The sequence below is a fragment of the Alexandromys fortis genome, unplaced genomic scaffold (genome assembly GCF_014885135.2).
Source record: "Alexandromys fortis isolate MF-2015 unplaced genomic scaffold, M_Fortis_MF-2015_v1.1 scaffold_29, whole genome shotgun sequence".
In the NCBI taxonomy this organism is placed as follows: Eukaryota; Metazoa; Chordata; class Mammalia; order Rodentia; family Cricetidae; genus Alexandromys; species Alexandromys fortis.
The window spans coordinates 12,489,491-12,510,802 of NW_026067891.1; the positions used below are offsets into that span (position 1 = coordinate 12,489,491).

Genomic DNA, 21,312 nt, shown 5'->3' on the forward strand with positions numbered 1-21,312 from the left:
GGGTTGTGGATGCAAGCTGGGTGGGATAGGAAGAGAGCTGCATGCCATTCTTTAATGAGCAGGTATGAGATATTAGATTGATTAAAGAGGCTAGTTTGAAATTCATTACTCTCATGGGCATTTATTTGCTCTCATTTGAATGCAAGACACGGTTCCAGGAGGACACTAGAGCTAGGCTGAGAATGGGAGCGAGAAGATGGCATGGGGTGGAGTGAGCAAGAGATGAGGTTAGTCCCCTGTAGTGCTGATCACGGGTCCTAAGCTACTTCCCAGGAAGCTCATTATCTGTCTGAGAGCCCGGGTACTAAGCATGGACCCTGGAGTCCTTGAGCTGTGCAAGTTTGTCCTGCTTCCAGGTGAGTGGTGCTTTATCAGCTTACGTCCCTGTACTGTCAGTGCTGCTGGTAATGGATATAGCCTCCATTAAATTTGGCAGCATTTTCAGATCACCTCCCTAATGTATGTAGTGGCATTTCATTTGTATTTTAATAAATAAAGCTTGCCTGAAGATCAGAAAAGTAAAACAGACACACTGACCAGCTTTACAGACCAGGCATCAATCCCAGTAGCCACACTAGTTTGCCATAGAAACCAGGCAATAGTGGTGCATGCCCTTAATCCCAGAACTAGAGAGGATTATAAAACGGGAGGAGGCAGCTCTCAGTGTCAAACTCATTCTGAGATTTCCTGGAGACAGGATCACCATTTTGGACTGAGGTCAAGGTAATAACCTATGGCTGGCTGTTTTGCTTTTCTGACCTTCAAGTTGAACCCCAGCTTCTGTCTCTGAGTTTTTATTAGTCATGCTATGTTTGATTCCCAACATGGGACACCATTTTCAATGGAGCCTGTGCTCCGTTTCCCAGCTGCCCAGACCCAAATAATCACACAGAAACTATGACTCAGGCATATTCCTAGCTAGCTCTTATATCTTAAATTAACACATTTCCATTAATATTTTTATTACCGCAAGACTGTGGCTTATTGGTTATGTTCTGGCATCTTTGTCCTTCGGCAGCTACATGGTGTCTTCTTGTCTCCGCCTACTCTCTCTCTGTATCTTTGTTTGGACTTACTGCCTAGCTTTACTCTGCTAAGCCATTGACCTAAACGGCTTTATTCATCAACCAATAAAAGCAGCACATGTATAGAAGGGCATCCCACATCAGATGTGACTGCAATCACATATTCTGGATTCATGAGGCAGCATGGGCTCAGGGGCCTGATGTCATTCAACCTCTTGGCATGGAACATGTGTGTGCTGTTTGATGTCTGCTTTCTCATCACCTTCTTCTGAAATGAGAATAGTCTGGCCACAACCAATAAAGTTAGATTATAGTTGGTGAAATGATGTGGGATTGTCATATATCAATCTGTTGATTTCATTGATTAATTAAATCAAGAAACTGCTTTCCCTGATAGGTTAAAACATAGGTGGGAGGAGTAAACAGGAGGAAGTGAGGTAAGACTCCTCAGGCAGGCTCTGCTCTGCTCTGTTCCCGGAGAGACCTGACCGCTCTGCTCTCTGGAGCAGAGACGCCATGCTTAGCTCTCCTGGGTAGACTCGACAGCTCTGCTCTTTGGAGCAGAGACGCCAAGCTCTGCTCTCCCAGGCAGCTTCGACCCAGGATGGACGTAGGCTAGGATCTTCCTGGTAAGCGCACCTTGGGGTGCTTACATACATTTTTAGAAATGGACTAGTCTGAGTGCGAGAGTTAGCCGAGAAGAGGCTGGATATAATGGGCAAGCAGTCTTTAAATGAATACAGTTTGTGTGTTGTTATTTCGGGCATAAGCTAGCAGGCAGCTGGGGTGCTGGGGACGCAGCCCCGCCGCACCTATTTCAACAGTGAAAACCTAGACAACTGTGGCCTCTGTGAGTTTTTGTCTCTGTATATATTATATTCAAATGCAAATTGAGGACTAGGGTATTGCTAACTTGGTGATCAAGCCCTTGCCTGGCATGTATAAGGCCTCGAGTTTCATCCCCAGTTCTACCAAAAATAAAAACATCAGCAACAACACCAAGAAACCCAGAACAAATTAAAGTCACAAACTTTTGTTCTACATAGTACTTGCTATTTGCTTTTCCTGGTAGCCAGATGTGCAAATCTGTTTATTGGCTTGTAGACCGGGTCTCTCCAAGTAGCCTAGGCTGACCTTGAATTTACAGTCTTCCTGTCTCAGCCTCCCAAGTGCTGGGATTATAGGTATGTACCACCACACCCATATCATGGTTCAGTGTCCTTCAGTGCTTCTGGAGCTGGCCTATTGGGTAGCATAGCAAGTGCTGTGGGAAGGAGTGGAGGTCTGGACACTGGTGCCAGGCTTTCTGGATTTGATCTTCCCATTCAGTGTGAGGTGGCCAAAGAAAGGCAAGTTTGCAAAGTACTCAGAACAGTGTGGAGCTTTCCCACGTATTCACTGCATTAGGGGAGAGGCACTTTCTGCCAAGGGTGACAGAAGGTATGGCTGCCTCTTGGACTTCTCAGCAGCTCTCAATGGAGAAACTGACATCATGGCCCTTGATGGATGAGAAAACAGAAACCCACAGAGGACATAGTTGTAAACAGTAGCCAGGACTTGGTACTCACCAGGGAGGTAGACCTGAACACATGGTTCATTCCTGATTTTGAGTTCTAGGACCTGTCAGTCTCAGCCCAAAGTGGGGGTTGTGCAGGTCAGTCAGCAGCTCAGGAAGTACATTACCCATTGGACCATCTCACTAGCCTGGACCTCAATCTTTAGCATCTACATCAGTGATTCTCAACTTGTGGGTCATGACTAATGGAGGGGGTCAAACAACCCTTTCATAGGGGTCACACATCAGCTATCCTGCATATCAGATACTTACATTATGATTTATAATAGTAGAAAAATTACAGTTATGAAATATCAGCAAGAATAATTTTATGGTTGGGGGTCACCACAACATGAGGAACTGTTTTAAAGGGTCACAGCCTTAGGAAAGTTGAGAACCACTGATCTACATGGATTCCCACTCGAGCAATGGGCTGACAAGGATTGTATAACCCTTCCTCATCCATGGACCTTTAGGTGTTTCTAGCTATTGCTGGTTGGCTGCATTTTTAAAAGCTTAAAATTTCCCCACTCCCTGCCCGCCCCCACTTCAATGCTATCCAGAAAAGTGATTCACTTGGAAAGTTCTTGAATTTGTTACTATTTTTTTTTTTGAAGACAAGGTCCAGTCGACCTGGAACTCACTGTATAGATCAAGCTAGCCTCTAACTAACTCATAGAGAGATCTGTCAGCCTTTGCCTTCTGAATGTTGAGATTAAAGGCCATGGACCATTACACCCATCTGAATTCATCCAATTAAAAAAAAACATTTTTTATTCTATGAGAATTTCATACAGTGATTTTGATCATAGTGAGCTCCACTCCTTCCCTTGCATTAATTCTTGCAGGTGATTTTTCTCTTTGTTTTTTTTTTTTCTTTTGAGACTGGAAAGGGAAGGGTTACTGTTGTGCTGCATGTGTGCTGTTTGTTCCTCTCTCTGAAGGAACTTCTCTCTGTCTGCCTTCCTTCTTCTCCTTCTTTGTGATACCCCCATCCCCACCAGGACCCAGCCAAGAGTACTCATCCATTCTAGGCAAGGGTTCTACCACTGAACTGCAGGCTCAGATCTGAAGGAGCTTTCTATCCATGATTTCATTTAATTCTAGAAGGCTAGAATTCCTTTGCATGTGTTTTAGGCAAAGAGATGAGGTAGTGGTTCTGGCCTTCAAACCGTTCTGGCCCCTTATGTACTTTTCTTCTATTCTGCCAGTTGTTCTGAACATTAGAGCCCTTTAGCATTTAGGGAAGATTTGCCATGGCCATTCATGTGGATCTCTGTCCTTAACTCATAGTATATAGATGTTTGTGTGTGTTTGGCCTCAGTTTCTGTTTCTGGTAGCCCTGTTTTTGTGTGGCATGCTCTAAAACTCACGGCAAGCAGATGGTGATGGGCAGAAGCAAGCCACTTCATCTTGGAATCATCTCCAGGAGAGTGCAGCCCAGGGCTGCACTTACCACACCGCATCTTGCTTGAGCTCTGATGGATGCAGTCTGTCAAGCAGTGCAAGTGGTACATGCTCAGATGTCCATTCTTCAACTCTGTAATGTATTGTCTGCGTTTTCTGGATAGTAGAATCACATTTCAATTTATCTGTCATTTTTGTGGTTGAATAATCCAAAATGGGCAAATAAAAATGAATGTTTGTATTTAGATGCTAATTTAGCTCTCAAATGGGTTTTATTTTGGACATTATTGAAATTAATCTGTTTTCCTTGAGCACATTCCACTTATTGGCAAGGTATATTGTCCTCTCCCTCCAGAATATACTTGGTGGCGCTTGGGACAAATTCATAAGATAGATAATCCATGCCAAGATAATGGAAAAGTTTATTCTAATCCTTCTTTTAAGTGACAAATTGATGTCTGAACATTCAGAGTCTGGAAAAATAACACTTCAATCAAAGTCCTGACCCAGACAAATCCATTTCTTTTGTCTTTGCTCCTAATCCATTTCTTTTGTCTTTGCTCCTTTTTTAGACAAGTGTATTTGCATGGATAAACTCCTTTTTTTTTTCCTCCTGGGATAGAATCTTGTTCTACTCAGGCTGGCCTTAAGCTCCTGAGTTCAAGTGATTTTCATGCCTCAGTCTCCCTAGGTATGCACCCCATGTGCTCAATACCATGCACATGCCCCATCCACCCCATCCCCTTTCTGAGAAAGGGTCTCTGTGCAGACCAGGCTGGCCTTGAACTTGAATTGTAGCTGAGAATAGCTCTGGTCCTCCTGCCTCCATCTCTCAAATGCTGGCATCACTACACATGCCACCATCTTCAGTTTATAATACACATTTTAAAAAACTGTAAATGTTAAACTGCGGAGGCTTCTGGGTAAGTTACTCCTATTTGAAGAAGCGCTTGGACTTTGGAGCTGATGGATTCTCTACAGTTCCAGAACTTGAGTAACTGAACAAATCCAACCTTTCCAAGCCTTGATTTTCCTCACCTGTAAAATAAACCCATACTTTCTGTATATCATGGTTGTAAAGACAGAGATAAGGGAGTATAGGATGCACTGATGGCAGGGGCCTTTTTTGTTTCTCTGAGACCTCTGCCTTTCTCTGCCTAGAGAAAACATTTTCCTATGGAGCTGGTCTGACTTTGGCTCATTGACACTTAGCAAGTTCTCTTACATGGAGAGCTGGCACATGACCAGCTTGCTTTTGTAATAGCAAGGCATGCTGCTGTTCTAGTTCCTTAGCCGTTTTACTCACTATAAATACAAGTCAATAAAGTGGCCACAGTGATACAAGCCTGTAATCCTATTGCTTGGGATGTAGAGGCAGAAAGATCCAAGGTTCAAGGTCATCATCTACTGCATAGCATGTCTGGACCACTTGAAACCTGTTTCAACCCTCCCCCTCAAAAAATGCTAATTATAATAATATCATTTTGTTGTCACTGTGTTAGCCACTATGCAAGTGGTGTGTAGATTTGAGGCTCTTGGTGACCTTGGGAAGATCATTCAGTACTCTCAAGCTGCTTCCTCATCTATAAAACGGGGACAACAGTACTGCCTCGTGGGTTACTGGAGACTTTGAGTGAGGTGATAACAGTTGACCTCTCAGAAAGATGGCGTACAGAGCACACCAGAATATTTGCTAGGTAGACAATTGATGCTTGGGGTGCAGAGAGCTGGCCTGGTAAAAGGCAACATTTCTTATGCACACGTCTACATGCACATTCTGAAATACACTGAGGAGGAGACCTATGGCATCACACATACCAGGCAAGCACTCTACCACTGAGCTACATTCCAGGCCTTCCTTTTTTCTTGAAATAGGGTCTCACTGAGTTGCCCATTTTGTTCTGGAACTCACTTTATAGCCCAAGCAGACCTTGAACTTGAGACTATCCTATCTCAACCTCTTAAGTAGCCTGGATTGTAAGCCTTCACCACCAGGCCTAGAATAGCAAGCCATAAATGGTGGCTGGCATTTTAGCTGCTTCATAATGAAGGGGAGAGTGTTGGTAAAAGTCCTGCCACCAGCTCAGAAGTAGTGGTGACTGTTTTGGATGTAACTTGCTGAGGCAGGGCCTCTGGCAACTGTGAACACCCATTGAGATTCTAGCATCCCAACTCATGCGTTGCCTTTCTTATATTCACCCAGGCCAAGCCCAGCATCCGGTGCTTCATTAAGCCCACTGAGACACTTGAGCGGTCCCTTGAGATGAACAAACACAAGGGCAAGAAGCGGATGCAAAAGAGACCCAACTACAAAAACGTTGGGGAGGAGGAGGACGAGGAGAGAGGGCCCGCTGAAGATGCCCAGGAAGACGCTGAGAAGGCTAAAGGTACAGAGGGTGGTTCAAAAAGCATGAAGACAAGTGGGGAGCGTGAAGGTGAGTGTACCCGGGAACGGCCCTTTCACCCACGCCAGCCCCTGCAGTCAGCGAGGCTTCTGTGTCCTCTGTCTTCCTCCTGCCCCTCGTGTGTTCCCTGGGTGCTTCTGCTCTTCTCAACACCCACCAGTGTACCTCATTCTGGACAGCCTGGCCATTCAGAGGCAGCTGTGGGCCGTGCTGCAGCAGATGTGACCTGGAGCAAGGTTTCCTGTCTGTAAACGGATAGTCAGACATCATGGCCACCTTATTGTCCATTACCAGAGTTAAATCACACAGTGCATTTGGCCCCCTCAAAGCAGCACCACCCTTAGGAAACACTCTGGAGGTATTTGATGGTGCTGCTGCTGTTGTTATTGCTACCGTCTTCATTTACCATTATGGCTGCTGTTCTTACTCCTGCTAACTTGTGTCCAGTGCACTATGGGAAAGAGAGGGGGCCTGATGAATCTTTGGAGTCACATGATTAAATACAGCATCCAGATTCTCCAATAGGTTTTACAAGTCCCATCTGTTCAAAGTGAGGCACAGTTGTGTGGTATATACCCTTGGTGAACAGAAACCTGTCTTCTATTCTTGTCCTGGCAGGACTAATCCACCTTCCTCTCTTCCTGTCTCTTATGTAGATGCTAAAACCCTCTGAAACTGGAGAACATTTGGTCTGGAATTCAAAATACTTGAATGTAGCCTGTTGTTTGTATCATAGACCAGGCTCACAGCCACTCAAATGGAACCTCCAGGCAGAGCCCTTGGGTGTTGGTGTTAATGGGACTGTGCTTGGTAGTGGTTGAGTCAGAGTTCTACTGGCTGGAGTGAAGAAGATCCCACACCTTTTGGGACAAAAGCAACCTGCAACCTCTATGGAGCATCCCAGCCGAGAGCTATGAGGCTGGGGGAACATTGTGCTCACCAGCCTTCTGAACCCTGGGGCTAGCAGTGGTGACTCTATGCCCACAGACCTAAGTGACTGACAGTCATGCAGAGCTTTGCACCAATTAATACCTTTAGTTTCCCATATTGTGATGACCCTCGCAACCTATACTTCCGTTGCTACTTCATAAGTGTAATTTTGCTACTGTTAGGAATCTAATATGAATATCTGATATGCAGCCCCTGTGAAAGGGTCATTTGACCCCCACCCAAAGGATCACGAACCACAGATTGAGAACTGCTGGACTAGAGGTTTGTTTGCTTTTGAGAGCTGTGTGCAAGTCTACAGCCAGTGCATGCTCTCTCATCCCAGCCTGTTGACTCTTGTAATGATTATCATGGCAACTGTCAGTGAATGCCACAATCACACGTCAGTGAGTCTAGCCAAAATGTCCCTTGATGGCCCAGACTTCCTAAGGCCAAGGTCTCTGGCTGCTTTTATTTATGTGTTTCGTTCTTTTTGGTTTTCGTGGTATGTTTGGTTCATTTGGGTCCTGAAACCCTTTGCTTGTAAGTATCACTTTGGTGGGACAGTTGAGGGACAAACACGGGGTAAGTCATACTCACTTGCACTTGCTTATTTTAGGTTATGTTAGGGAGTTCACTAGATGGGAAGAAACTTATCAGCTCACACCCCAGGTCTAGCCAAGGTGCAGTGACATAGGGTGGGATGGGTAGATGGATGTCTGTATCTTGTTTTACACACTGTGTTCTTGTCAATTTCATCTTGGAAAGATGCTCCTGCTTTTGTTCCAGATCTTGTAAGGGATGTTCTTCAGCAAGCCAAGACTATGACTAACAGTGGACCCTAATTGTCTGCCAGATGGCCCAGCCCCGGTACAGTGGCTGTAGGCTGCTGGTTGAGGCTGCTACATCCGTTAGGCTGCTGGACTTGGAGTGTGTGTCTGGTCCTGCGTCCTGCCCCAGCACAGGGGAAGACACTTTTACCAGCCTTCCAGAGTGGGTTCCTCAGGCTGCCCAGCCAGATTGTGCCAAATAGGGCCCCAGGGTTTCCCCCAGAGACCAGCTGAAGCAGCTGACACAGACCTCATAGCTCAGCCAAGCATGACTCCCACTGATCCCATGACCATTTTATTGCCCTTGTAATTTCTCAGACACACTAATCATTCTAAAGCATGATGGGCTATCATTTCCCACTCAGTTCACCATAAACATATAAAGTGTCCACAGGCCTGGCCACTGTACTGACATTCTGAAGCTTTCCAAAGGATATACCTGATCTTTTAGTCTTAGGTTTGAAGGTGCTATTAAGGAATGTTTCTCTTCAATCTGCATCTATGTTTGGACAAAAACTGCAGCTGTTAAAATCATGTCAGTTGGAAAGGTGTCAGTTTCCTTCATTCTTTTTTTTTAATATAATTTTTTATTGAAAAAAAAATCCGCCTCCTCCCCGCCTCCCATTTCCCTCCCCGTCTCCCTTCCCCCCCCTCCTCCCTCTTCTCTCCCCCTCCCCCCACTCCTCTCCCCCTCCCTCTCCAGTCTGAAGGGCAGTCAGGGTTCCCTGCACTGTGGAAAGTCCAAAGTCCTCCACGCTCCATCCTGGTCTAGGAAGGTGAACATCCAAACTGGCTAGGCTCCCACAAAGCCAGAACATGAAGTAGGATCAAAACCCAGTGACATTGTCCTTGGCTTCTCAACAGCCCTCATTGTCAACCATATTCAGAGAGTCCAGTTTTATCCCATGATTTTTCAGTCGAAGTCCAGCTGGCCTTGGTGAGCTCACAATAGATCAGCCCCACTGTCTCCGTGGGTGGGTGCACCCCTCGTGGTCCTGACTCCTTCATTCTTAATGCAAACCAGATGTTCATTCATATAGAGTTATTCAGGGACCCATCACCAGGCCTGACTCATACGTCTCCAGTGGCTCTGTCCTAAGTTCTGAGTATGTGTATCAGCAGTAGGGATGTGAGTGCTGGGTGCTGTGTTCCAGCTTTTCCTCTTCTCCCTTCTGTGCCGAGATGGCTAGGGCACTTGCCTCTTCCTTGTGTAAGCGCGCCTTTCACTGGGCCTACATCTAGGAGGTGATCAACAGTGTGATTGTGACAGACAGGTGTTGGTACTCAGCACCGCCCCCATGTCTGCTGCCGCTGTCGTAGTGTCAAATTCTCTATATAGAAGGTAGGGTAAAACAGAAGAGTAAAAAGGGTATCTCACAAGTCGCAGTTTGTCATAGCTTGATTTGAATGTGGCATCAATGGTTTTTTTTTTATAAAGTAGCACCCAGAATTCACACTTCCTCTGCACTTAAACCCAGACGATGAAGGTGTGTGAAATGAATGTGTGCTTCTGACCCATCCTCCCCCACCCCCAGTGCACAAAGAAACTTGCCATCCCTTAGTTCTCAAGTCCTGGGTCACTTGTTTCTAAGGCTATGAGAGTACAACTACCCCCTTCAATTTCTGCAGAAATGGGCTGTTAAAGAAAGATAAAGGATGGCATCATCCCTTAGCTGGGGAAGCTTTGCCCAAGAAATCAGACTGCCTCAGCACATGGTTGTTTTTTAACTGGCCCTTCATTTGGAAGGGATAGCCATTTGTTTTTGGACTTGCTTGGAGCAGTAACTTAATAATGAGACCTGCCAGAGAGATGGAGTCACTCTACCTCCTCCTGAGAGCAATAGGGCTGAGCTGCTGGGTTTGCCTATGGAACAAGTAAGAACAGGTGGCTATCCTGACCTTTCCATCTCTCTTCCTGGAATCTCACAACAGGGCTGATGGCACCTGCCTAGTCAATTGGGATTGAGGGGTCCCCAGGGTTTTGATCCTCAGTTTTGCCCTTTTTAAAAGTCCCTTCTGGAATGAAATGGAACCCAGCCTCATTCTTGATTTACCTTTGGGATACTGAAGTCTGCCCTTGAGCAGCTTTGTAATTTTGGGTAAGCTGACTCTCAACTACACACGCGCCCCTGTGGAAGGGCGTTGCTGATGCTCAGCCCGAGGTTGCTAGAGTGAGAGCTCCCGTGTGGCAGCATTATACTCGGGGCAGAGGCATAGAGGAAAGCCTGGGTACACTCTGGGCCACACTTTCCACAGTTTCTCCAGGCCTTTCTTCTTTCCTTCCTTGCTCTGTTCCTATATGTTTGTGCTCATGTTTCTGCGTGCAGATCTTTGGTGTCTGTCCTTATCTTCCCACCTTGTGAGACAGGCTTTTGTGTTTTGCTGCTGTATACTCCAGGCAAGCTGGCTGTCTGGAGAGTCTCTTGTCTGCCTCTTACTTCATGAAGCATTATAGACACATGCTACTGAGTATGGCTTTCCATGCACTTTGAAGGGTAAAGTCAACAGTGCTAAGGGGGCCCATCTCTCCAGTATTCTTTGCATCTTGCAAAACCAAAGGATTCGAACTCTGGTCCTCTAACTTGCATGACAAGTGCTTTACCCACTGAGCTATCTTCCCAGCCCAGCCCAGCAGGCTCATTCCTAGAATGAGTAAGATGAATGAGCATAGATGAGAGTGTAAGTGTGGGGGCTAATGGGAGAGAGAGATTTGGTAGGCCCTGGTTCTGGAGTGGGGAGATTCTGCTTGTTCCTTTCCTGCAGTCTTAACAGGATAGTTGAGGTTTGTTAAGGCAGACCCTCTGAAGAACCCAGACAACCACTCTGTTGAGGAGCAGTACTAAAAAGTAACCAGCAAAAGAAGGGTACACACACCTGCCTGCCTGTTCCTGCCATCGCCATGACCAATTTCACATTGAAACACTGCTCCAGAGTCAGACAATCACAGTCCTCTGTGGTTACCTAGGTAACCAGGAGCGTGTCTTTCCCCTTCCCTTGACCTTCCTGTGAAGACCTTCCTCCTTCCCCCTCCATTGTCTTTCTGTGGTTTCTGGAATACAGAATCAGACTGAAGAAATCCTTGGATTGTGAAGTCAAAGATTACTGCAATATGCACCTGCCGTTTCTCCAAAAAGCACTTCTTCTACCAAATATTAATCAGATTGGGGTGTATATCATCCTTAGCGAGTCAGGGAATTACTGTTGTTGAAAAAATTCAGTGTGTCAGAGGCTGGGGGAGCTCCAGGAGGCGGCCAGAGTTGTCGTATCAAGAAAACAATGTCTTTGTGCCCTGACCTTCACAGCTTCCTCAGGATGGTCATCACTTGCATGGCACCTGGGAGATATAGGTATCCCTGCCTGTTTTGGGGTTCCTGTCTGTCTGTCTTTTCTCTTCCTACTTCCTCCTTCTTCTCCTCTTCCTCCTCTTCTGTTTCTTTTTTATTGGACAAAATAGTGGAAATTGAAACTTATTATCTTCACCAATTGAAGTATACAAGTTAGCAGTGCTAAGGGGACCCCTCTTGTGTATCCGTCACTGTCGTCTACTCTGCCCCATTAAACAACTCCTTGTTCTCCTTGCCTCCCCCCATGGCAAGCCACCATCCTGTGGCCTGTCTTCATGGACTTGACTACTCTCCCATCGGAACCCATAATAGAATTCTACAGGGTTGAGGAGATGCCCAGTTGGTGACACACTTTCTGAGCTTAACCTCCGGAACCCCTGCATTTTATTTTATTCTATTCCATTTCATTTTATTTATTTTAGAAAATGGCACGCTTGTAACTCCAGCATGAAGGAGTTGGAGACAGGCTGGCTCACTGGCCAGTTCGCCCAGCATACCAAAAAAAAAAAAAAAAAAAAAAAAAGGACAGCCAGGTGATCGTGGCTCATGCCTTTAATCCCAGCACTCAGGAGACAGAGGCAGGCGGATCTCTGTGAGTTTTCAGGCCAGCCTAGGGTACAGAGGGAGTTCCAGGACAGCCAGGGCTACAAAGGGAAACACTGTCTTAAAGAAACAAAAATAGTACATTCAAACATTATAAACATATACGAACTTGTTGGAGGAGGCTGCTTGTTTGTCCCAGCTGTCCAGAACCAAAATAACCTCACAGAAACTGTGTTAATTAAATCACTGCTTGGCCCATTAGCTCTAGCTTTTTATTGGCTCTTACATATTAATTTAACCCATTTCTATTAATCTGTATATCACAACAAGGTCATGGCCTACCAGCAAAGTTCCAGCACGTCTACCTCCCTCCGGTGGTGGTGGCTCCATGGCATCTCTCTCCTACTCTGCCTTTCTTCCTCCTAGCATTTAGTTTTGTCTTTCCCATCTACCTAAGTTCTGTCCAATTAACAGGTCAAGGCAGTTTCTTTAGTAATTAATGGTAATCACAGCACACAGAGGAGACTCCCACATCACAAACTAAAAAATTTTCAACTACCTTTTCAAAGTATGGGAAGATTTAATCGTAAATTCAAATAAAAGTAATAAATACCTGAAATGAAGATATAAATATAAAATAAACAATAAATATGGATTCAACCATAATATTTGACAGAGCCACACTATGAAGTTGGAAGGAGACAGGCAAACCCTGCTCAACCCTGTTTAGTTAGGACATTGATTGTGTGTACTCAGCTGGGAGCTGGGAGCTGCTGGGGACAGAGTTTGTTGCTTGTAGGCGGGGCAGAAAAGTAACTGTTGGGCTTGTCTCTGCTGGGTTTGTCAGAGCTGCCATAGACTTCATGCATAGCTACTGCTTCCCAGACTGGAGTAACACTAAAAGAAAAAAATGCAGACACCCATTCTTCAAGATGCGCCTCTTGAGTAGCAGGAATAAGTCACTCCACTTCTCAGTCCTTGTAAGAGTTTTAATGTAAAAGTTAAATTTATTTCAGAAATCATTGTATAAAACAGTCAGACATGAAGAAAGTTTTTAGAATGAACTTCTAAAATAAATAATTTGAATACTTTTTTTATAGAAGGATGCTAGCATTGCTATAATAGTCCTATTCTAAAATTAACTCTCTCAGAGTTGTTATTGACACATCTTTGTTCTTAAATTTTATTTTTATTTTTATGAGCATACCTGTGTGTTTCTGTGGGGGTTGTACTCAGGAGTACAGGTGTCCATGGAAGTGAGTAGAGGATCCCCTGGAGCTAGCGTTACAGGCGTTTGTGAGTCACCCCATGTCAGTGCTGGAGATTGATCTCAGGTCCTCTCAAAAGCAGTATGACCTTTTAACTTATAGCCAACTCTCTGTCATTTTTTTTTTTAAGAACAAGATGAGGATTCTTTTTCAAAATGCTTTGGATGACAAGCTTTTCAGATTTTGAAATAAATATTTCAAATACTGAGAATAATAAATTGGGGATGGGGATGAACCCAATTATAAACATGAAATTAATTTATTTTTCATATATTTCTTATACACAGTCTGAAGATTTTTCTGTTTTATTTGTGTAGAGGGGTAGGTGTGGGTAGTGTATGCAGGTACATGTGCCTTTGTAGAGTATGTATATAGAGGTTGGACAACTGTGGAACGGGCTTTTCCTTCTACCTCATTAATGGTTTTTAAGGTTGAATGCCAGGCTTGTGTGGCAGACACCCTTACTGCTGAGCCAGCTCACTATCCCCTGAAGATTATTTCATATCATGCTGTAAATAATGTTCACATGAAACCACTTTTTATGATAGGAATTTCCATTTGATACATTGCATCAGCTCTCAAAAGGTTTGGATTTGGGAACTGTTTGAATTTTGCATTGTTGAATTAAGGACTGCTAAAGCACATAGAAACTTGATATTTTAAATTTTAAATTTTTCATTATTTTGTAACAAAAACAAACAACAACAAAAAAGAAACAACCCTGTTTGTTATTAAGAATTCTTGGGCTAAATAATCTTTAGTCCCCCACTGACTTCTAATTTTGTTTAGTTATTTTGTTGAGCATTTTTTTTCTGTGATTTCATTGTGATTCTGGGGTGAGAAGTGACCACCCTGATGTGCCTCCTCGCCCCAGTGGAGCTGTGGACTCTAAATGTACTTATTTCACTGATGTTCACAGTAACGTAGAGTTCACTGCAGAGTTCTTCAGCGCCAGCGAGACGTGCTCATCCTTTCCCTGGTGTCCGGTGTGACAGGACCCTGGGAACGTGCTTCTGTTTGGGTTTGCAGGATGCCGTATTGGCAGGCTGGCAAAAGCAGGCACTCCCATTTTTACCGTCCCCTCGTTCAGTGTCTCTTCCTTTGGCTCAGATTCCTCTTTTCTCTTTGCTTCTTTCTTTGGCAGTCACCTTCTATTAGCATCAGGGATTCTGAAAACAGTTGCACGCAGCTGGACTCTGTCACTCTTCCCTCGTAAGTGGCCAGCTCTCCTTTGTCTTAGTTTTCTGACAAATAAATCTTGTTTGCTGTCCTGGTGCACTTTTATGCAGTCTTTACCCTAAACCCAGACAGATGAACCACCCACGACCCTCCTGGGTCCTTTCTCTCCTCATAGTAAGCTTAAGCTTTATTGCACTTGGTGTGCCCCCGTCTGTGACCTGTGTTTCACACTCTGTGTTTCTCCAGGTGTTGAGAGACCAGCAGTCAAGGACCCTGCTTATGCCCTCCTTTGTGAGTCTCACAGGGCCCTCTCTGTCAGGGTGGGCTCTGAGATGGTGGCAGTAGCTGTGCAGAGCTGAACTTTTCGTCAGGTCTCAGGTGCTCGCTGACTGAGTTACCGTATATTGCTAAATCTCCTCATTTATCCTGTATATGTTTATAGAGATTTTGCATTTATACTGGTTTTGAACTTATAATAATTTTTCAAATGTTTTATTTAGAAATAATTTCAAATTTAAGAAAGGTCATGAAGCAAAGTAGTATAAAGAATACTCATTCACCTTTTACCCCATTTCCTAAGTTTTTCCTTTTGAATTTTTGTATTTTCTCTGTCTCTCTCTGTCCTCCCACCACGCATGCACACCATGCGTTGAAGTTGTTGAAGTCATCTAATGACCTTTTCCTCCCAAAGCCTCATTGTGCATTTGCTAGAACAAGGGGCTCTTGACCCCATCAGTTCATAGTTCTTTTCCACCTGTGTTCCTCTTGTCTTTGTTGGTCTAAAAATGTCCTTTATTGCACATGCTTAGTATGTACTTCCTTTTTTTTAGAAACAGAATTTTTCCAATGTAGCACAGAATGGCTGCAAACTTGGTCTGCCTGCATCAGTCTACCTGGGTTGAATGGTAGAGTCATTGCCTGGTTCTAGAGAATGGCCCTCACCAATGAGGGTCTGTGTCTGATTGAGGGTCTGCCTTCTGGCTGAAATGTGGGTTAGTGACACTGTGTCCTTTTCAGGATGTCACATTGATTGTCCCTCTAACTTTCCCCAAGCAGTATTTATTTTTGATCACTTAAGAACCAGCCACTTCTCCACTGTAGAATTACTCTTTTCAAGTTCTCCACAGCCCCTGGGAAGACACTTGTGGGTCATGTGCCTCTTCAGAATTCCCCTAGATTGGGCACTTATTGGTAAGTCTTGCCTGATCCAGTGTTTATCATGATAATCACAGCAGCCTGGTGTCATGTTTTGCAGTCAGTCCTGGTCATTCCACTGTAACGAAGTCACTTCTTCCCAGCCAGTGGCTTATTTCTCAGCAGTGTGCATTCACACTTTTTAATGGTTTATATTCCACTAGTATGTTTATTTACTCTGCTGTTCAAATTGTCCCAGAATTGGCCCTTCCCAATCCTTTCGAGCTGGCTGTGGTGTGTTAAGCCCCTGTCATATTGGGGGTCAGTTTCTGACATAAGAAGATACTTATCCCATGGTCATCTCACATCTTTGCCCATGCCTGGGTCTGCTTCTCTGTGGCCAGTGGTTGGCATAACTGAGATCTGGATCCTGAGTAGCCTCATTGCTCCTGGGGTGACTTTGCTTTTCAGTCCTTCCAGTGTCAGAGCTAGGACATATATGCATCATTATTTTTATTTTTTTTTAATTTTTTGTTTTGTTTTGGTTTTTGAGGCAGAGTTTCTCTGATTAGCAGCTTAGACTGTCCTCAAACTCACTTTGTAGACCAAGCTGGCCCTGAACTCACAAAGATCAGCCTACCTCTGCCTCCTGAGTGCTGGGATTAAAGGTGTGTGCGCCACCACCACCTGGAAATGCATCATTATTTTTACATGAACACATATACACATACAAATATGCACGTAACGATTGTACTGACTCTCGGGTCTGGCCTAGCTCTACATTTCTTGGCTTCCCTGTTATATTTTCATCCACAGTTAAATCTTTGGTCTGCTCTACAACGCAGTTATTTTCTGAGGCCTGTAATAAGCCAAAACATCTTCAGAATTGCATCACTCAGTTATTTCTAATTCTGTAAACAATCAGTGGAGCATTTGCTTGCAGTGCTTCTCCATCTGCCACCCACCCCAGTATTTCACCTGTCTCCCAAATGTGGGTGCAGAGTCAGCTAGCTGTTCATCCCTATGCTACTTGGAGTGACCCACCCCCTTTTCTACTTTCTGGGTAGGCATGGCATTCGCTTTAAACAAATTTTGACATTTCTCTTTTTGTTCATTTTAGTGTTCTTGTTGATTTAATTTTCATATGTTTTTTTCAATTTAATATGCCTATAAAATGTATCTTGATCATATCCAACCCAACCCCCACACACATACACAAGCTCCTTTTTAAAATAGCATTTTAGCACTGGAAACTGTGCAGAAAGAAGAGTCCTTCACTTCCACATGTCCTCTGACCCATTTTATCCTTCACCTTCTTTGCTAAATTATTTTCTCGACCCTTCCTTCATATGCATGTACACATGTGTGTGTATGTGTGTCTGTGTGTTGTAAAAATAAGCAGATTTAGCTAAATGTGGTGTCACATACCGGCAGTCCCAGTACTGGGGAGACTGAACTGGGATGATCTCAGGTTTGAGGCCAGTCTAGACTACCTAGTGAGACATTTAAAAAAAAAAAAAAAGTCAAATTTGTGTTTCTTTGCCTTTTGCTTATGGGGCAGGGCAGTGTGATAGATACATTTTTGACACTCTTATCTCTTGTTAAGGTTCCAGAGGATAAAAATCCATTGCTTACCTTCACAATGAGGAAGTGTCACAGCAAGCAGGCACAGCAGCAGGAACAGTTGAGAGCTCACACTTGAGCCCCAAGCAGCAAGTGGAGAGAATGAACTAGGAATGGCAACTGGTTTTTTAAACTTCAAAGCCCACCCCCAGTGACATACTTCCTCCAGTAAAGTCACACTACTTAACTCTGCCCAAACAGTGCCACAGACTGGAGACCAAAGATTCAAATGCCTGAGACTGTGGGAGGTGGGTGGCTGTCACTCGCCACCCCCCCCCCCCATCCTATATCGTCTCAGTACCTAATAAAATCTTCCAGGCTCCAAGGACCTTATCAGGTCAAATGATGACACAACCTTTTTAAAATGAGCCCATTAGGGCTGGGAAGATTCCCCACATAAAGGTGCTTGTTGAACAAGCCTGAGGACGTGAATTAACATACCCAGTTGTCAAACAGAAAGCTAGATGTGCTTCTGTAAATGCCTGTAACTCCACTGCTGTGCAGAACAGGCACAATTAATATAAAGCATGAGACCGTGTCTCAAAGAAACGAGGTGGAAAGTAATAGAGCATGGCACCCATTATCCTCCTGGTCCTACACCTGCTCATAGGCACACATACCCCCACACACAATTTAATTTCTTTAAAAAAGAGCTATTGCTTCAACATAAGCCATTCTCACTTAAACAGAAGTCTGACTGGTGGAGCTAGGGATGTCTCAAAGTGTAACTGAGGCTCAGTGGAGCCCTTGAGTTGCCATTAGCATAATCTGTGGTGATTGGAAGTTCCTGAGTCATACGAGCATACTACTTGGCCTATTGGCAGAAGCTGGCTGCCCTGGAATAAGTGTAGCATCAGCAAGGACAGATCAGAGTGGGACTGGAAAGCAGCTCAGGACCACCATAGGCATTCTGGTGTGGCATAAAGAGGGGTTCACAGCAAAGATCACAGCCTTTTTAATATCCTCTTAAAGATGGCTATGAAGTCCATTTTAAGGCTGTGACAAACTGAGGAGATCCTCTTCCCCCAAAACCACTCCTGTTCCCATTTCATAGGGGACAGGGAACTGGTGGAGCCCAGGTGAGAACACTATAAAAGTTTTCTGAATAAAGTTGATTACAAGAAGAGGAAGGCCTGTTCTGACTTCCAAAGAACTGATCTGTAGTCATCTGGGAAATATTAACCTGAGCAGAACATCTTCCATGGTGGTGCCGAATCAGGGAGAACTCAGCGGGGCTGGGTGAATAGCTGGGAGTACAGGATGACCCAGCCAGCGACTCATGGCTTCTACTGCCACATTTCTCAGGTGGGGAACCGGGAACTGTGCTCCCTGCTGCTGCATGTTCTGGCTATACAGAGAGCTGGTGTGCTTCTAGGTTGCTCTTTGCTCAGATTTACTGGCCAGATGGAACAAACAAGCAGATCTCACGTGTTTTGTTTTGTTTTTGAAGTCCTAGAATTCTAGGAAGGGACCCCTGGAGTACCTGAGTGACCCCATGGGCAGACAGTTGATATTTACCCACTTGTACCTGGAACAGCCCTATGCTCACCTAGCCTCTATATGGGCATGCCCTGGGAAAGCTCCTTCAGATTCATCTTGATGGCTGACGATGTGGCTCAGTAGCAAAGTGTTTGCCTAACATGTACAAGGTCCTGGGTTGTATCCCCAGTATTCCAAAAAGCAGAAAGTTATTGAGTAACTTGGAAAATTGCTGACAAGCAGTGAACTAGACTTTCTTGAACTCTTCTCTTGCTCCAGAATCCTGGTGGTGTCCAGGAACGTGCAAAGTCTGGAAAGGGGACTACTGTGATGTGCTGGCTTGTCCTTCACACTCAACACTAGAACTTGACTCTGTGGACTTGAGGAGTCCTGGGAGTAGTGTTCCCACCATTTCAGCCAAGCAGGGTGGAGCTCTGCCAGGGCAAGTGAGCTCACAGCATGCACAAGTTGGGCGTGGGATCACCAGGCAGAGATTAGAGGCCAGAGCCAAGGAGAGGCCAGTGTCATTGCTTGGGAGACTTCAAATGTCTTAGTGACATTCTTTATCAGTAAACACAAACAGATACAAACAAAATAGAAGCATAGAAGCCTGCATCTACCAAGAACAAACACATTTATTATAAATAATACATATTCACATCACCATGTTAAGTTATATACAATATAAAGCAAACAAAATAGATACTTAAGGGTAAGAAAAAGGCCTCCACAGCAAATCATCTTGCACCTCACTCTTTAAAACCTGAAATGATGACTAGGAAGAGGCTGGGTGCTGCAGGAAACTGGTAGAACAATGAGGAAAGGAAGAAATGGCACCTAATACAGGGTTGGTGCCATCTCTCTGTTCAGCCATGACCGAGTACTATCTGTTCTGTTGTTCAGTCAGGAGCTTTCTGTAAACTGACCCACTTCTTTGTTTCTTAAACTTAGCCTCACTGCACAAAAGAATAGGCTTTTTATGTGGCTAGATTAGTCTCCCAGTGTCTATAAGATGCATACAAAACAATCCAGAGAGAATGCTTGTCCACATACCCCCTGAAGATTACTTGTTGGTCCCTTCTTGTGTGATGGGGACTACCGTGTGGGAAACTCTCATCTAGCATCTGGCTTCAGATTAGGTGGGGAGAGCAGGAGCCCCCCAACCTCCCAGTGAGCCTCCAGAGGGAACTTGTGGGATTGCCACCACAATTCCAGGGGCTGGCTACACTAAGAGAGCACATGTGTGTGATGGGGGCGGGCAAGTCAGACATCTCCGCATGAGAGAACTTTGTGAACAACAGTTGTAGACTATTAGGCTCTGGATCACCTGATCCATGCCACAGCTGCTACAACCCATTGCTGCTCCTGCCTACACCAAAACTTCCCATGTTATAATGGATGCAGGCAGTGATCCATTCACATATCCAAGAGGTCACCCTATGCTGGGGAGCCCATGGCCTAGTAGAGGATGGCCAGGACTAAACAAGTAAAACAAAGGGGATGTCTGTGCATGTGATTAGAGATGCTGTCAGGAGAAACAGAAAAAAGTCGGGGGCAAAGAGCACACGTTTTCTGGGAAGAATTCCAGATAATTTATGCAAATAGGATTGAGGGGTGTGGCTCAATATCTAAGGGTCCTAATGTTGCGACCCTTTAATACAGTTCCTCATGTTATAGTGGCCCCAACCATGAAATGTAAATCTCTCTGTTTTCCTGTGGTCTTAGGTGACCCCTGTGAAAGAATCATCCAACTCCCAAAGGGTCGCAATCTACAGGTTGAGAACCACTGGTCTAAGGGCTTTGCTAGCATGCCCAAAGCCTCAGCTATGCCCAAGGCCCCTGCACTGCTAACAGTAACAGCAACAACAGTGCTTTATGTGTGGACTTCATTCCACAGAATGTAAACTGACCCACTTCTTTTTCTTAAACTTAACCTCATTGGCCAAAAGAATAGGCCAGTTTACATGGTATAGAAGAAGGAGAATAACTTGACCATAAAGAAGCCTAGTACTAGCATGGCCAGTACAGGACTAACACCCAGTCTTAAGATTAGGTTGCCAGTGTGTGTGATGTCACAAGAAGGATACTTTCCACTGTGGTCTTCCTCTGTGAAACCCATAGCCCCAGCCTAATGGTTGGGGGAGAAAATCTGACAAACTCCAATTCTGGGATTTGCAAAATTTCTGGCCAGGACACTGTACACTGTCAGGCTCATCAAAAACGAGGAAAGTCTGAAAAACTCTGATGGCCCAGCAGAGCCTAAGCACAGTGACTGGATCTAATGAGATCATAGAACAAAAAGGACATTGGGGAAGGGAGTGAAATCTGAACAAGTTCACAGTTTAGCCGGCACTCACTTAAAAAGAACTAAGGAAAAGAACAGGCGAGGAGAGTGACCACAGCATCTCAAAGGGTGACACTTGAAATAAGCACTGGAAGACGTTACTGAGTAACACCCATGTCTGAGAAATGTGGGCCATTTGAGAGCCAGCCATCAATAAGCCTCATATGGCCAGAGTGGGGAGCAGCCTGGCAGAGAAGGCCAGGGGGTGAGATCAGAGGTGGACAGGGCCAGGCGTAGGAGGTGTCAGGC

General features: G+C 44.8%; 1 protein-coding gene across 1 annotated transcript in view; it reads left to right on the forward strand.

Moving 5' to 3' along the window:
• The window catches only part of Clec16a (C-type lectin domain containing 16A), a 229,553-nt gene that overhangs the window by 58,058 nt on the left and 150,183 nt on the right, over window positions 1–21,312 (forward strand). Inside the window, exon 10 of the mRNA XM_050136455.1 lies at window positions 6,191–6,422. Coding sequence (XP_049992412.1) covers window positions 6,191–6,422 — 232 coding nt within the window. The remainder of the gene's footprint in view (window positions 1–6,190; window positions 6,423–21,312) is intronic.